This window comes from Amblyomma maculatum, chromosome 4, assembly GCF_055883805.1.
Source record: "Amblyomma maculatum isolate TAMU_Amacu chromosome 4, ASM5588380v1, whole genome shotgun sequence".
In the NCBI taxonomy this organism is placed as follows: domain Eukaryota; kingdom Metazoa; phylum Arthropoda; class Arachnida; order Ixodida; family Ixodidae; genus Amblyomma; species Amblyomma maculatum.
The window spans coordinates 20295141-20312568 of NC_139347.1; the positions used below are offsets into that span (position 1 = coordinate 20295141).

Here is a 17428-nt window from a genome sequence, read left to right on the forward strand (position 1 = left end):
GCTGCTGCTGCTGCTGCTGCTGCTGCTGCTGCTGCTGCTGCTGCTGCTGCTGCTGCTGCTGCTGCTGCTGCTGCTGCTGCTGCTGCTGCTGCTGCTGCTGCTGCTGCTGCTGCTGCTGCTGCTGCTGCTGCTGCTGCTGCTGCTGCTGCTGCTGCTGCTGCTGCTGCTGCTGCTGCTGCTGCTGCTGCTGCTGCTGCTGCTGCTGCTGCTGCTGCTGCTGCTGCTGCTGCTGCTGCTGCTGCTGCTGCTGCTGCTGCTGCTGCTGCTGCTGCTGCTGCTGCTGCTGCTGCTGCTGCTGCTGCTGCTGCTGCTGCTGCTGCTGCTGCTGCTGCTGCTGCTGCTGCTGCTGCTGCTGCTGCTGCTGCTGCTGCTGCTGCTGCTGCTGCTGCTGCTGCTGCTGCTGCTGCTGCTGCTGCTGCTGCTGCTGCTGCTGCTGCTGCTGCTGCTGCTGCTGCTGCTGCTGCTGCTGCTGCTGCTGCTGCTGCTGCTGCTGCTGCTGCTGCTGCTGCTGCTGCTGCTGCTGCTGCTGCTGCTGCTGCTGCTGCTGCTGCTGCTGCTGCTGCTGCTGCTGCTGCTGCTGCTGCTGCTGCTGCTGCTGCTGCTGCTGCTGCTGCTGCTGCTGCTGCTGCTGCTGCTGCTGCTGCTGCTGCTGCTGCTGCTGCTGCTGCTGCTGCTGCTGCTGCTGCTGCTGCTGCTGCTGCTGCTGCTGCTGCTGCTGCTGCTGCTGCTGCTGCTGCTGCTGCTGCTGCTGCTGCTGCTGCTGCTGCTGCTGCTGCTGCTGCTGCTGCTGCTGCTGCTGCTGCTGCTGCTGCTGCTGCTGCTGCTGCTGCTGCTGCTGCTGCTGCTGCTGCTGCTGCTGCTGCTGCTGCTGCTGCTGCTGCTGCTGCTGCTGCTGCTGCTGCTGCTGCTGCTGCTGCTGCTGCTGCTGCTGCTGCTGCTGCTGCTGCTGCTGCTGCTGCTGCTGCTGCTGCTGCTGCTGCTGCTGCTGCTGCTGCTGCTGCTGCTGCTGATGATGATGATGATGATGATGATGATGATGATGATGATGATGATGAAGAAGAAGAAGAAGAAGAAGAAGAAGAAGAAGAAGAAGAAGAAGAAGAAGAAGAAGAAGAAGAAGAAGAAGAAGAAGAAGAAGAAGAAGAAGGCGGACTTCATCCTAAAATTATTTTTTCGTGTTCCTCTGAACGGCACCCAAAGCCATTTTAATTTAGTTTTCAGTGTAGCCAGGTCACGAAAGAAACATATTTGATCAGCATTTTAAGCACCGCCAAATTATGTGCAAGTCTGCACTCTTAATCTGGTTTCCCATACGTTGTTATGAACTTTCCTCCCCGTATGTGGAACCAGGTTAAGTGTGGGCGAATAGTGCTAAATGTGTTCCTATACTATGCTCAATTATTCGAACCACAATTTCTACAATAATTTTAATATAAGCGTATAGCAGACTAATTTCCCCAGACACTAAGGCCAAGTTGGCTTAAAAACTTCCCAATATAATAATGTCCGTGTTACCTATCATAGATGCTAGTAACCCAGTTTATGAAATATAGCACGTCCACTGCAGGCTTAGCCAAACGGCATGCAGAGAAACGGATCTTTGGCCACCATCAAGGCCCCGTTGCTTCTGGCTCGACGTTTGACAAATGCAAATAAATATTCCCGCCAAAACCATTACTAAACAAAAATGCATCATTATATATCTACTTGTTTCCTACAAGGAACAGCATCAGGGTTCTTTAAAAAATGCTCTGCAGGTTAACAAACCATGAAACCAAGTACTAGAATGAATCTGAATTCCTCTCTCTCCTACGAGTTCGACGAGAGTGACGCAATATCCCGACCAAGAGATTTTTGGACGTGGAGGAAAACTCGCCGTTTATTGGGTCTGCTGCTTTCGGTTGCAGGTCTGGCTCTGGGACTTCTACCTCTTCCAATATGGTGGCAATCGCAGCACGGTCGACACAAGGCGGAATGCAGAACATGGCGGCCCTGAGGTTCGCAGCCGCCACGATGTAATCCATGTGCAACGTCTACGCCGAGACAGCGGGGAATTGGAGTAGAAAAGGGAAAAGAAGGAAGAAACACTAGTCACGACAAAGGTCACAAAAGTAAACTAGCTGCTATGCTGCAGGAAACGAAACCATGTCGCTCGCCAGATCTGCAAGCGTGGTTTAATGCGTCATTGATTTCTTACGTTATTCGGGTCAAACTGGATCGGGCGGGGGCAGCGCTTGTGACCAGACCAGAATGGGGCACCAGATTCGGTGACCTGCAAGCAAGGCAATTAAGAATAAGGAAACAATTTTCTCACCGATCGTCACCCAGTGCAGGGTGAATATGAGCAGATAATATACAACGTATTATATTGTGTCGAACGTGTACAGAAAGTGGCGTAGAGAAAATAGTTTTTACTGGACAGTTGAGGTTTCCACAACATTTAGTGTATAGAGACAGTAAGAAGCTAGCAAGCATTATAATGCTAAAGCGCAGTGATTTCCAAATGACAATGATGCAAATATTTAACTCGGCAATGTGTTGCACTGTGGACAAATATTCAAAATACCGAATAATAATTTTGAATATGCATTTCCTATTTCGTTATTATTCAGTTTTGAAAACAAACGACATTAGAAATTGCTAAATTATCGGTATCGGCCGAATACCGCAGACGTTCGTAGATCCGACCGCAATGGAATCGCAATATTTATAGCATAGTTTGTACAGCTGTAGTATAGCATTTTTTGGGGTAGTGTGTGCACGTGTATATATAGCATAAGCATAGAATAGTACAGCGCAGTGTACTATAATAATGCCTATTCTATTTTATTTTGTCATAATATTACGATACGCCTCCACAGAGAGACAGAAGAAAGCAAAGCACGCCTACTTATGCACCCTAGACACCGTTAAATTATCGGAAGGCTGAAATGAAAGTGTAGGGAACAATACCCGTTCGCTCTTTTGTCCATCCGAGCGGTTAGGCCGATCGAATGCCGCAACATAAGTAATGGGACACTGCTAAACTTAGGCATTGCAAAATTTTCTTTTCTAACGCAAGAATTTGGGGAGATTTGACGTAGGAGCGTCAATGTCTCCAGTCTGCGTATACATGAACCTTGCTACTCCCTTAATAACTGATGCCTTAAGTCGTGCTTCTATGAATGACTGCCGTAATTACATTCGAAGCATATAAACCGCATTTCGCTGATTTCCAAGTTACTCCGTCGGGTTGGTGAGTGGTTGGAGAACTCAACTACTCTGCCGAAGGATGCGGGACCGAATCCCGGCCTCAGCGGCCGCTTTTCCGCGCAGACGAAAAGCTATAGGCGCCCGTGTGCAGTGCGATGTCAGTGAATACGCGTTAAAGAACCCCAGGTGGTCGAAATTTCCAAAGTCTTCCACTACGGCGTGTATCATAGCCTGAGTCGCTTTAGAACGTTAAACCCTATAAACCAAATAAAAAGAAAACTAGGTTTCCAGGTAGGCTTATGACAACACTACAGTGTGACCCAGTGGAGCACACCATCCATTACTGCGCAATATTCGCCACTCGCGATTCATTAATGCAGCGTGGTTAATTTTGGTATCTGTTTCCGCAAACTGCATGTTTACCTTCAGTATATTCGACATATTGAGAACTCTGCGAGTCACTCTGAACTTTAATGCCGATTATAGCAAGTCACATTCAAGTGCCACTTGTTCGATTATTAATGCGCTTACAAAACTGATGTCATATGCAAAGAGAAAGAGATCTCTGAACTGACGCATCCTTGAGCTAACTGGCGGCTAGAATTCCATTTCAGAACTGCTGGGAGGACCAAAGAAAAGTCGAAATTTTATTACGCCTAAATTGACCAACATTAAAACGACAGGACCTGCGTGGTTGTTCGAAACTCGACTATTTTAGGGATACGTAATTTTCAATAAACCAGGCTAACAGCTTCGGTATTCAAAGTTTTTCTTTTTCTTTGTTAATCGTATTTGAACATTTATGCGTGCCTCTATAAAGAGGGAAAAGAACAATACCTAGCGTTAAGCAGTCACTTCCCCAGAAATTATGCCTCTCGGTAATTTCAAACATTGTTCGCTAGCATCCTTGCAATTTTTAAAAGCACTACCTTTTAGAGTTCGCGAATATTAAAATCTTGTTGTTAAAATCACGGTAAAGCAACATTCTTTAACACTTTAGGTACTGATTATGGAGATACGTAACCAAAAGTGCGCATGATTAATTTTCGAGTCGGCCAATATATGACGCAGAAACCTGTCGCAACAAAAGCGTTTTGTCGAACACAAGTGTGTGAGCTCTGCATCCTTCGCTGGCATGGCTATGGTGTACTTTATGTTCTAGAGTTAGTGACCTTTATTCAGTTATTGAACAAAGATGTCTCACTTTGCTGAGAAACAATACACAAGAGTTAAGAGACAGATTTCTAGATTTTAAATGTATATCTTTCGAGACAGATATCATGTTTAGTGCCTGAATTTTTGCGTCGTAAAATCAGCAATGGCAGGCCAGCGCCTTCCAAACGAAGCGAGACTTACGCGGTCCGCTGGATAGGTGCGTAGCAGTTGCTGGATTTGAGTATTGAACTGCTCTTCGAAGCGTAGGCGAGCCCAGTCGACGCAGTCGTCGAACACGACGCATCTTTCATTCTTGAGAATCTGTAGCACCCCCTCTAGCGCGACAACCTGCATGAGGATCGTGTAATTGAGTACGCAGCAGGGCTCATGCACGTTTAAGGTCGTGGTCATGTAAAACGTGGTCAATCATTCACGAAATCGACTGAAAATTAGTGAACCTCATGTGATCTATTCATTCTAGTTCATACGGTTAAAATACAAAATCAGTGTTATTATGGTCTGGTCATGCGCTATGATCGCATGATGATGCCATTTCGCTAAAGTTATCCGATCTCCGTACAGCAAACCTTTAACTGCGACGCCAGTCCACGGGGACCATGTAAGGTTTTCTTTTGAAACGAGAGTGCAACATGTCACTGTTCATCTGTTTATGCACCAAGCCTATTCAAATTCACGTCATGCATACAGCGCACTGCACAGATAGCAAGTTAATGGACTATTTGCCGAATTATTCAGTATGTCGAGCGAGTATCAGTGCAATAGGTACTTCGGTGCGCTTCTGCGTTTTAAAGAACGACTGCGAGAACGAGTGTGCTGGTTAGTGTTTGCTTCAGCATGCTATACAACCAAGCAGTTTTACCATAATATTTATCGCAGTCGATGCGCGAACTTATTTACTGTTTAAGGCAACAAGTCATCTGCTTTGCTCGTTTGATGTTACTAAATCTTTGCTCCAAGAAGGTGTAACTTTCACAAATAATCACTACATCGTAACGAGTGTGCAGTGGTATATCAAAGCCAGATATCTTAAATAGTGTGATATCGACAGCTCTAGGCTGTCCAATCCCGTGCCGTTATGCTCACGTATCAAGAGCACAAGTATAGCATACATGATTGTTTGCGAAGCATTCGCTGGCCTGTTAGCCTCAGTGCATGACGTGCGGTTGATATACTAATGTCCTAGAGGTTCCTCAAAACTGGCTCACCAGCTCGAGCTGCATAGCGGCGCTCAAGACCGCCCATCTAAAATCACCAAAATCGAAGAACGACGTTTTAACGGCACAAGCATCGTTGTCTACCACTGATTCCACTGATTCGCTGACGGCCAGGTGTATTGAGGAAAGCCTAAGCACAGATGACCATCGAATCATCACTAGTTACACGCGGATCGAGGTCCAGAAAACGGCCCCGATTACCCAGCCTGAAGTATATTTGTCCGAGGAGATGTCATTCGCGAGGATGCGCAGCAGGCCGGTCCGGGGCAGAGGAACTGACAAAGCATGAAACCCCGCATTTATCTTCTGCGGCGATGAATATTGATATGATGTGATGTGGTGTGATGTCTGCGCGGCGACGTTAACCTCATCTACAGCGCATGCCTGGTAGCGGTATTTGGGTCTGCGTGAACTCTCCATAGGCGCCTATAGAGACTTGTCTCGCTGCTAAGCGCATGCTATTCGAAGCAGCTTCATAGTGAAAACAGTGCGAAAAAACGAGACGAACGAAGAAAGACACAACACAAGCGCTGACTCGCAACTGAATTTTTATTCGAAGAAAACGTTCTTTAAATGCTTTCCTAAGAAGCTGTTTGGAAGAAGCTTTCCAAACAATAATGAATTCCAATCGTTGTTTTGGAGCACTTTTGGGTCAAGTGTTTGTGCATTTTTCGGATCAATCCTGTTCTGTTAGCAAATCGATATCATAGGCCACGTGTGCCAATAGCAGAATGGGAGCAGTTCCACCAACGTCACTACGTGGCGCAGTACCCACTACTCCGACGATATCGGAATGCTCTTGGAAGCCTGGGAGGCTGCTACCTGACTTCCGTGCAGACTGTATTGAGTGTTGAGTACTTTCGCCGTCAGCGGCAGTATAGCTCCTGTGGCATATGCCTATGAGCGAAGGAAGAGGCACTGACGCCACTTTTCAAAAGCCGGCTAAACAATTGCAACAGCACCGCTACAACGCGTTCGCCAAATTCAACCTTGAAAGGTGACCGCTGCTGCTCAAGTAGTCCTAGATAGAGGAGCCATCAAAAGCTTGAACAGGCAAGTTGAGGTAAAAATGTGTCCAAGACCGCCTTCTCCAGTTTGACAGATCTCCTGCTTTTTAACCTCTCCTAATCTGCTGCGGGGTGGGGGGAGGAGGGTGGCCTACAACCAGTAATCCTACTACAACATGGAGGTCTATGCAATCCGATCCAAGCTGCGTTAAAAAAAGCTCGCCGGAAGCTAAACTGCTTTAGCAAAAAGTACTAAGATTATATGGCGCGTAAGAATTAACTATGTAACCTGCGGCCTAATTGGCCAAGAGGTTTTCCATTCTTGAAACCCATAGTTGCTTCGCGCATGCCCGCTGGTGTTTGACAGCAATGGAGAGAAGTCGTTCTCGAATCGCTGATGCATGTCTGCGTCCTCATATCGGCTTCAAGGAAGGCGATGTAAAAACATTTTCAAACTGTTTCTTGCCTCCGCGGATAACTACGAAACTTTTTTAGCTGCTTAGAAGAGCGCTTAGATAAGAAGGCTTTCACAACCGCTTTACCCCCGACTCTCTCTTCTCCTGACACCGGTGATTATAAAGGGCCGCGCCGGTCTTCCTTTTTTCTTGCATCCGATATACTTCCGGCTGGCTCTGATCGAAGCTCCAGTCAGATTTCAAGTGACCGTTTCTTTCCAGATTTAAGTTCGCTGTTGTGGAGCAGGCGGACCCCTTCGGGTCTGCAGTTGCAATTCAGTGTAGAAGAAGCAATTGTATACTACTTCTCTAAGTCAGTTCACTAGACCTACTTTACTGAAGCGAAATTGCGACATGTTTTGTTTGGAGGATATACGCTGGCCTGGATGCGTGAAGAAAACCAGGAGATTTATGATCGCCTTATTAATAATAAGCTTTAACTTTTGTAGCGGGTGTCGATTTCGGAATTATTACAGTGCAACAAATGAGAGTAATGAACAGTGAATGCGCAGAAAAGAAAAATACAGCTTACAGCTTGGTTCCTTGGCTGTGCCAATATCCTCATTTTATATCCATTATCTCTGCAAGAGGTCAGAGAATAAGAGCATTAGTTCAGTGAGTGATTTCTTTATAACTGTGCAGACAGCGCCTGTTCATTGTACGTTTCTCACGTAATCCGATTCGTAAGCCGGCAAACGCAGCAATAAAGTTAAGATTGCAAAGATCAGCATTTTTTCCCTTGTGGCGTGTCTGACAACGTAAATGAACTACTTGAAAGGCAGCTCAAAATGATCTTGAAGACGCGTTTTTAAAACATTGCACGAGTATGAAGGTAGTGTCCTGGCGTGTTCTGATAACGCTTGAAGATTTTTATTGTTATGATGAATTTACTTTCTTAAATATTGTTCTGCAACTACCTTGCGTCGTTAATTTATTATGTAGTAATATTTCTTGCTCCACTGAGTCAACCTGTTGCATCTCCTTCTAAAGATGAAAACAAATTCACCTAGAGGCAACAGTTTTAAAGGCATTTGACCTGAACGTCATACAAGAGACAGGTTCACAAGATTTTAGAAACTCTAAATTGTGAAATAAAATGCACAAAAATATTCCACTTTGTGAGGAAGTGAGAGAGGAAGAAAATGCCAAACAGCAGTACGACAGAAATTTTACATACTACATTTAGGAAAACGCGTACATAAAAATGCATGCACTATAAAATATAAATATTAAAACGTGTGAGTAAATAGTCTTGCTTAAGTTTCCAGGTCTGCAGCAGGCTTCAGAAGTTTGCAAAGGCGCATAACGAATGCAGACGCGAATTATAGGCTTTGAATAATGTTGGTGAATAAGTGTATAGTTGATACTGCTTATGGCTTGGCGCGCACGCCATGTGGCTGTACCAGATGAGTCGAGCTTTTTTCCTTCACAGGAAAGGACCGCAGGAGCAGGCCAAAATGTCCACGGCAGAGTACTCACTTCAGATACTGAACCGCGTTCTCCGCGCTGTGCTTGAACAGGCCTTCAAACTCGTCGCGTGCCCACTGAAAAGAGAAATTCACTTCTTGAAAATATATAAGAAGGCTCTGCCTACGTCAGGCGTCCTATAGCTCATTCGGTAGAAGTATCTCCCTCACACTGCCAGCTAGCCAACGCTCCGGTAATACACTGCGGTGTTGTTAATAATCACACCTACCTCTCTGTGTATATCCCCAAGAGGTGGTATCGCCTGATTTTTTTTTTCCTTTTAACTCAAGAAAGTGCCCCCATGTCAAAATATGGTGGCATTGGCGTCGGGCCTTTCAAGCCTCGCTATCTCAAATAATTACAAAGTATGCCTTTGGCAAGTGGAAATTGGAAGGTAACAAACACTTGGACCCTTGCAGCCTTCGCTTGAACCCTCGCAGGCTCAAAAATCATGAGCCCGTCCGGTTTTGTAACCTTTTCGGGAATGCAAAAGCCGTATGGCCCACAGATAAAGGAGAAGGGGTCGATTACAGGAACCTTACACTTGCGTAGCGCTGTGCTAATAAAACTTGCTGCAACAACTTTCCTTCCCTCGACAGATTAGCCTTCCAGAATTACGAATCTGTACACTTCTCGCTCTTAGGAGGCGAGGGCAAATTCGGCAGCTGGTAGTGCGCAATATGTAGTAAGCACTGACTTGATTGCAAAACATCCAACATCATTCTTTTTCTTGCACTTTCACTTGGCATGCGACTGATCGCAAGCAGCGAGGTGCGTGTGCACTCACCTCAAGGGTGTGCTCGATCTTGTTGGGGAAGTGCTTGATGGTGCACACGGGTATGGACTTCTCGGGCGGGTCGTGGGATGACGAGTATGACTCGGTCATGTGCGGCACCACAACCTGCACGTTTCCCTTGGTGCCCGTCGTGCCGGACTCTAGAAGCGGCTTGCAGTAGTGCACGCACTTGCGGTCCATGTACTGACCTGCGTGCGCGGGGGTGCTGCATGCGTTAAAGTTGTTCGTCGTACCAGTGCAGATGGTGACGGTCTCTGAAAAACGTCGTCTATGATTAGATTCTTTAGCAGCGCCATCTATGCTCATTCTAAATACTTCTGAAAGCCTACTAGGAACTGAGAGAAACACACACACACACACGTAGCAGTTACAGAAATTTAACTGCATTCTTTTCTAATCTTATGGTTAGGGAATCTGAATAAATTCATCGCTTCTGTATAAAAGCTCTCATTTTATAGGTATTGGTTTTTCTAACGCTCTTTAGTTCGACACTTACGCTATATACTGTGTTCTGCAAATTGCTCGCAACCGTTTTGAGGAATTCTCCAAGCTCAACCGGAAGGTCGTTTGAGGTGAAACCATCCATGAAGCTTGCGCGTATTCGACCCTTTTATTACGCAGTAAGTTTGACAATAGTGCTTACCTGGTTTGACCGTGCATGATGCGAAACCGGGACCATCTGCCACGAAATTGAAGAGGCGAAAGCTGCCAACGCCGATTCTCTGGAGAATGAGAGCAGTGGCGCTATCTAGCATCATTCCAAAAGGTGGCACTCTTGTATCGGCGTTTTAGACACGTGGCGCCTTCCTCTATCAACGCCAGATGACGCCACCTCTGCTTTTTCTTGAGCATGATAGCAACTGCTACCCCCCCCCCCCCCCCCCCCTTGTTTTAAAAGGGACGCTCCTATATTCCATCCATTTATCCATCCATCCATCAATACTGGAAACTCGGCGTTGACGTCTTTTACTTCCCCAATCCTGTCCCAGACGGTTCTTGTTTCTCATCATGCACGGCCAAACCAGGAAAGCACCATCATCCAACTTACAATGCAATAAAAGGGTCAACAACGCGCAAGCTTTATGCGCGGTTTCGCTGCAAACGAGCCATCGGTTGATGCTGGAGAACAATTCAAAACTGTTCCGAAAAAGTTGCCGGCATTGTATGTTGCCGCAAATCGCGCTTTTTGTGCACTTTTAAACATCCAGTAGGAGACTGTATACATATCTCGGCAAGGAGAACGTTATTATGACCTGAAATTTTTTGTGATTCATGGAACTAAAGTCGTTAAAAGAGAATGGAATCAATTTGCTATTGCTTCCACACAATGCTATCATTACGTTCGAATCCCGCAGTATAGGCGCAATGCAGCAGCTGTTTGGAAGGTGCAGGATCCTCAGACATCCAAGAGTGCTCTGTAGTGGTATAATACAGATATGGAAGGATACAGCTTCCGACTGAGCAGTGCAACCCAGAAGCAAGTAGAAATTGGGGACAACGGTTCACTGCACATCAAGAAGCGCTCCTTTTCCGAACTGAATTAGAAACGTTAACGCTTATTTTTATGACCAGAGCTCAGAAGCCAGGCCACATCACATTTCACTTCTAACCCTGATCCGTACCCAGAAAATTAAACGTAATGTCTGACATATGCAAACCTGAGTCATAACAATCTATATCCTCGGATCCTCGCTCGACAGGCTTGTTTTCTGCCGCTTATTTGGAAAGCGCACCCCACTGGTTACTTACTGTAACACTGTGAGCGCACCACAAACTTCAGGGGCAAGATTATCCAATATATCAGAAATTTACACCTTTTGTATAAACGTATTTGTATATGTAGCTTGCAGCAGTAATTTCTTCAGAAGTATATTGTCATGGGAATATCAACTATATTTGATGCCAGTGCAGCAAGCTCGGACGATTTTCGTCAACGCACGCATAACAATATTTTAAAATATCCTACAGTCGTCTTATAATCAAACGTGGTATCCTAATAAGCTGGACTTGCTCAGTGTTCTTGCCATTACTGCCGTCACAAGTCTGCATCCAGTGGCAAAGAAGAAACTGTTAAATGTCCCATGCTAAATGTAATTTATATGTGGGACAAACGTCAATTTACAAACAAAAAGCAAAACGATGCCTATACTTAGCGAGAACTGTCGCAAGCTAGTGGGCATCGATTTTAAGACAGAAGCCATAGTCTCAAGCAACGCAAAGCATCTCGCCGGAAGTGGTAGTACCAAAAGTCACTTGACATCCTAATTTAGAAACTAATTGTCGTACTAATGTATAAGCCATTTCAAACTCCACACATGGCTTGGCAGCATGTGGGAAGATCGCGACCCATAGCGGCGAAATAGTGCGAAGCCGCCATGATGGTCTGTGACATCTCGATTCAGCCTGATCGCGTCGCGTATGCTTCTGTGACCGTGCGGCAATTTTTTTTACACTTTACCATTTCTGCGTTGCGTCGTCGTCACAAGGACCTACAGGGGTATCCAGTTATCAATGCATGGCTTTTTGCAGCCTTTTTGGACGCGCGTAGGTTAGAAAAAAACATAAACAGTGAGTCGTCGGGCATCGATGCTTGTGACTAGGACGGTCCGTCCGAGCGTGAAGTGTCAGTCACAGGCGAATGCGGTGTGTATTTCAGAAATTTTGCTTGCTGAGGACCTTACTCATTTTTGAAGCGTTGCAAATAGCATTACAAAAAACTCTCCGAGCCATAGTCACGCCACTGCGAATGCGAAGGATCGAGGGTTCCTCCACGAAAAGGTCTATAAAGTAGACGAGGGTGTAGTATGTCGTAACAAGAGCGTAATATGCCGTAAATAAAAACCGGAAATCCTTCGTACCTCGCTGTTCACTCCGCATCTGCCATGGCTCGCTCGCGACACAGATGCTACAGCAACAGTGAGGCCAGTCGCTGTCCAGTCACCGAAGCGGCGAACCGGTCAACGACATGCATAACCGATACCCACGTGGTCGAGAGCTCTCCACAGCCGTCCACACCTGGCGTGCCATTTGCTCTTACGCCATCACTAACGGACAACCATGTGGTGCCAGATTTCCCCTCTTTCGTACCAAAATTGGGACGAAACCAGTGTTTCTGCACCGTTCTGAGTGATGTCACACCATTTCGCTGCATAATTAACTAATCTAGTTCGCGACAGGGACTCGAGCCGAAATGTGTGCCTTTGATTCTATGCCCTGATCGCCTCATGGCACAGCGCGACCTAGTACAGCGGCCGATTTTAGAGGAGGAGTGGAATGGGCGCTGTCAAAGTAAGAGCATACAGAGGGCATCACGGTTCCGGTCGCGAGGTGACACGCACCACATGAGGAAGCGGAGGCATCGTGCCGATGCGCGTGCGGGCTTTCGCCTTCATACACGTAGGCGCTACTAAACGCCTCGAAATTTTTAATGCCTAAGAGCTGCAGAAATGTTTGCGGTCTGCAGACTTTGTCACACAGCATATCATAGTGGCATAAAGGGCGGTATAAAACTCTCTGAAAAGAATATGCTAATGTTTAGCTTCTTTTGCATGATACAGTACATCATAGTAACATTCTAAAGGAGGGAAGCAAAAAGGAAGAAAAAAAAACGGAGAAGATGGGAAAACAATACTATCATTTTTTGTGTGTATGGGAGGGGGGGGGGGGGTATTTATTTTAAGTCATTTCAGATTCAACCTCCAGCCATCTGATGACCATAAAGCATCAGGACCTTCAAGCCTCCAGCCGTCCCAGCAGCAACGGGGAATACAAACATCCAGCACAGGCCAACATTTCGAGCAGTGTCTGCAAGCGAGCAATCCAAGTTAATCATCACAATCATGTTATACAAGAAGGAAAAGGGAACATCAAGAAGACTAGGGAGACATCAACTGAACATTAATATGTATTGTTAGCCAGCAAGCATCAGGTTAAACCTTGAAACAATAAAAACTAAAAACAAAAATTCTCCTAGGGTAGATAATCTAGCTTCTATTTCGTTTTGCTTTTTCAATGCTGTTATTTAGCTCACAGCATCATTCTTTTTCTTTTTTTTCTCAGATGGCTATTTGCCTGCTATAAATATGTGGTGCAGGCAGAGGCTTTTTCTTATTTACAATGGCCTCACCATAAAAATCAGATGAAATCAAGCTTTGTCACAATAAAGACTACCATTGACAGGAACAGTCGCAGTGTTGCCTGGGCGGCGCCAGTCATGTGGTAACACGTGACACAAGGCAACAAGAGATCTCATTACGACTTCCCTTTGGTATTGTTTCAAGGAACGAGAAATTTGATTTGGCATATTTGTGAATTTTGTGCTACACTGAGCTCTCATGTTCCCTTCAGGATCGTAACTTTATTAACGCAACTGAAAGCGGAAACAAAAAGTGATATACAACAAGAGGTCCCGTAGCAAGTGACTGTATAAGGACCTCCTGTGGAGAATAAACATCAAAAATAAAAACACACTGCAGAACATTAATCAGTATAGGTTGTTCGAATGTTAAGTAAAAACAAAAACAAAAAGTGGACTATTTCGCACGAACTTGAATACATAGGAATATAAGACAGCAAGAAAATAAGCATATGATAGGGGCTCAAGAACGTTGTATGGAGCGACAAACGTTTATAGTAAATATGGTGCGTACGAAAGCTACGCTGCTTGTACACATCATTATCTAAAGACTCACGTGAGTCGAGGTTGTCCAGAGCATTGGCCACTCCGTCCAGAGCATCGAAGAAGTCGTCGTTGTACACGTCCTCCGTTTCCGGCCCTACTCTGTCTTCGTGCGCCTCGATGCTGATCTCGCGGTTCATTTTAGTCACTGCTTTGGCGGCTGTGATGGACTTCATGAGCTGCAAGGAAGACAAATCAGTCGACAGCTTCCACGCGTGTTCAGGCGCGAACATTCGGCAATTACACTAATAAGTGAATTGTTAAGAGACTCTGCATATAGCTGTTACAGATTTGATTTAAAAAAAACGTATGGGAGCCAAAAGGAAGCTCCTGTGCCAAACCAGTTGTAACCACAGCTCTATTTCAAGAATGTGTTTTTGAATAAATAAAATAAAACGAAATAAAATGAATAATAATTTGTAAATGATTCTTGTCCTCTTAAACCACCGACTTTGTATCATTCGCTACCTTAAATCTACCATTCACTTTGTCAGCTGTGTGAGCAAGTGTTCTTTTCATTGGCGTGAAGCCCCCCTACCTTTATTTAAGGGCCTAGAGTAGAAGGCCCATTTTGACCGGAAATCCCGAAGGCTGTTTATCGGCAGAGTGTTCGGCTATAGTACATATAGTTTGGCCTTGAAACTATGTGTTCGATTTTCATGATATAGCCAAAGCGTCCCGGGAATCTTCTCCTCGAAGACCCTTGGAAACCTGGATATGAGAGCTTCCTATGTGTTCGTGTGTTTTCTGTGCGCGTTTTCGAAAGGCTTGCTCATCGACCTGATGCTATGACGGTCGCCGCTCGAGTCAAGCGATGATCGAGAGAGAAGCGTTTAAGCTTATCAAGCTTAGGCGTTTTCCTAATTATGTCAGCAATTAAAGCGACCAAACTATGCTCTTTACAGACACGGCAAACAATTCTACAGGTCCGCATTCGCTGCTTCCGAGATCAGTTTACTATACTCCTCCCCTTGACATTATTTTCGGTCCAAGTTGAAAGCATAGAATGGTGCGTAATTATAGCAGCCACAGAAAATCGGGTACTGCCTGATTTAAGCGCCGACGTTACTGTATCTGTAGGTAGTAGTAAGAAATTCGGGAAGAACGTAGGCTGCGAACAGGATACAACATTAACACCGCTTCTTGGGCCAGTTGGTGCATGCTTAAATTGGTTAAAAAAAAAAAAAAGAAAGCGCCAGTGTCTCGTCTTGTTTCTGGTGGTGTGCATGGTTCAGCGCAATCTTTTCACCAATTCACGCATAGGATATAACGCGAACGTGTTACGTCTTTAAAAACAATGTCGCATCTAAAGCCAAACTATGCTGGTTTTCGGATGCTGTAGAAAATAATCGAATGACAACCGCTGAGTAGAGTCAGACCGGAAGGCACTCACGCCAACGTCATTGGGCCGGAACAGGAACTGCCTGTTGAGATTGGAGCGCTCAATGACGTCCATGTCCGTGACATGGATGCAGCCACCGTCCGTGGCCACACCCATCATGGCAAAGTTCTTGAGAAGTTCGCAGCCGATGGCCCCAGCGCCCACCTGAGCGATACAAAAAATATTTAGAGTGAGATGATCATCTACTAACGCCGCGTCCTCATCTGGCAAGCAGGTTTTCCAAAATTACTCAGAGGGAAACGTGGTTCTGTGGCATTTCATCCATCTTGGAAAGGGCCCGGAGTATGCATAAATCACGCCTATCGGACAGAAAACGTACATTCCACACCTACATTCCCGCACCTTCGCCCCTTCCCTCAAGGCGCGATTTACGTGAACCAATTTCAATTATGTTTTGCAATACGACCTTCTCGACTGAGGCAAAACTCGGAGCAGGGCCAGCTTTCCTGGACATTCACAAGTAGCAATATCTGTTGCCCGACGCTTGTACATTGTGAGGACAAACTGCTACTCCTCATTTCTTCCACCTCCCACACTATATCAGATAGTAATAAAAATAAATTGAACGCACTCAACATTAAGATTTCTCGCGTTGATTTCGATCGTTTAGTGGCACGCAGCTCGTGGTGGTAGCGGCGCAAACTAGACGCTTTGGTTCAGATTTTATAGGCTTGAGCACAACGCTGAGTTTTCACAGGTGCTAAATTTATTTCAGAAGTAAAACGTACGCTATCAAATATTATTCTGCACACATAGCTGAACATCACGGCGCAGATACAGACCCTGTGCTAGAATCAGTGTTTTTGTCTGAGACCAAGACAATTTTGAAACCACATTTTTTTTTTCGGCGTCAGCAGCTTTAAATATCTTGAATAATACTCGCCAAGACGGTTATGCTTCCTTTCTCGTTAGGCAAGTTTGAGAAACTATGATGGCAGGAGGGAGGTCCCTAGAGCCCTCTGACTGCTTTCGGCCGCGTCAGCCTCAGGCGTTGTGGAAAGGCCTTATCTAATCGCCTAAAGACGAAATGCAGACATCAGGAAACAGGTGTCCTGAAAGACGAAACGTAGACAACAGGAAACAGGTGTCTTGCTGTAGTACCAGTGTGTATTCTAATTGCAACAAATTATGGTCTAAGGCTGCAGAAATCCAGGCAGGGAGATTATACCAAGAAATTTGCTGGCATTGGTGGCGACTAGGAGAGTGCACATTTGCCTGCTAGACATTAACGATGACTTCAGTTAGACAATAATACGTGCAATGAAACCCGTGTATCGAATTGAAAAAAAAAAAAAAAAAAAAAAAAGCGGAATACTTTGTGAAGTACGCAAAAGCGTTCTTTAGCGAGGTTTAAAACAGGTGAGTAAATCGGTTAGGGGGACAGGGAGAAATCGGGGAGCCAGTGCGCACCCACTGCAAAATGCTGCGCTAAAAAAATAGAAAAGGGTACGTTTTCCTATCCTATTCGACGCCATTCTGAATCTGCCTATTATAGAGCCCTGCGCAAAATATGTTATCAATAATTTTTCTTTAGCATCGTGAAAGAAAGGTAATCCTTAAAACTTTTTTTTTCGAATCTTGATACTGAACAGTATACGAGACACCAGATGATTTTTACGAATTTTCAAATTTTCAGCCATTTGCCTCATGACAGGTCCAGTTATTTAATTGTTTAGTGCAATTTGTTGAGTTCTATATATTGTTGAACTTCAATGGAATTCGCGCCTGAAATTGAGGACAGCAAACCTCAGAAGATGTGGCAGAGTCTGAAATCGGATGAAATTGCGAGACGCAAGCCTTATTTATTTGGTCAATTCCAGTGGCGAGCATGTGAACGCCACAAAGCTATGCGCGCGACACACTCGGGAGCGGAAGAGGACACACCTCACCGCGACGTCGCGGTGGCGCACTGGCCGCTCACGTGTGTGGTAAGGGCAGGGAAGGAGGAAGGGGTGAAACTAAAGTAATCACCTGGAGATTAAATACGGCGATTGGGAGGGCAGACCACTTACTAAGGACCGCCAAGGACCCGCTTCTACCG

At 45.5% G+C, this 17428-nt stretch overlaps 1 protein-coding gene across 1 annotated transcript in view; it reads right to left on the bottom strand.

Annotated features, from left to right (window-relative positions):
- The window catches only part of LOC146190459 (ubiquitin-like modifier-activating enzyme 1), a 48036-nt gene that overhangs the window by 12888 nt on the left and 17720 nt on the right, over positions 1-17428 (bottom strand). Inside the window, 8 exon segments of the mRNA XM_084600164.1 lie at positions 1873-2033; positions 2198-2272; positions 4549-4695; positions 7577-7625; positions 8524-8588; positions 9299-9495; positions 13999-14164; positions 15379-15531. Of these exon segments, the coding sequence (XP_084456290.1) occupies positions 1873-2033; positions 2198-2272; positions 4549-4695; positions 7577-7625; positions 8524-8588; positions 9299-9495; positions 13999-14164; positions 15379-15531 (1013 nt within the window).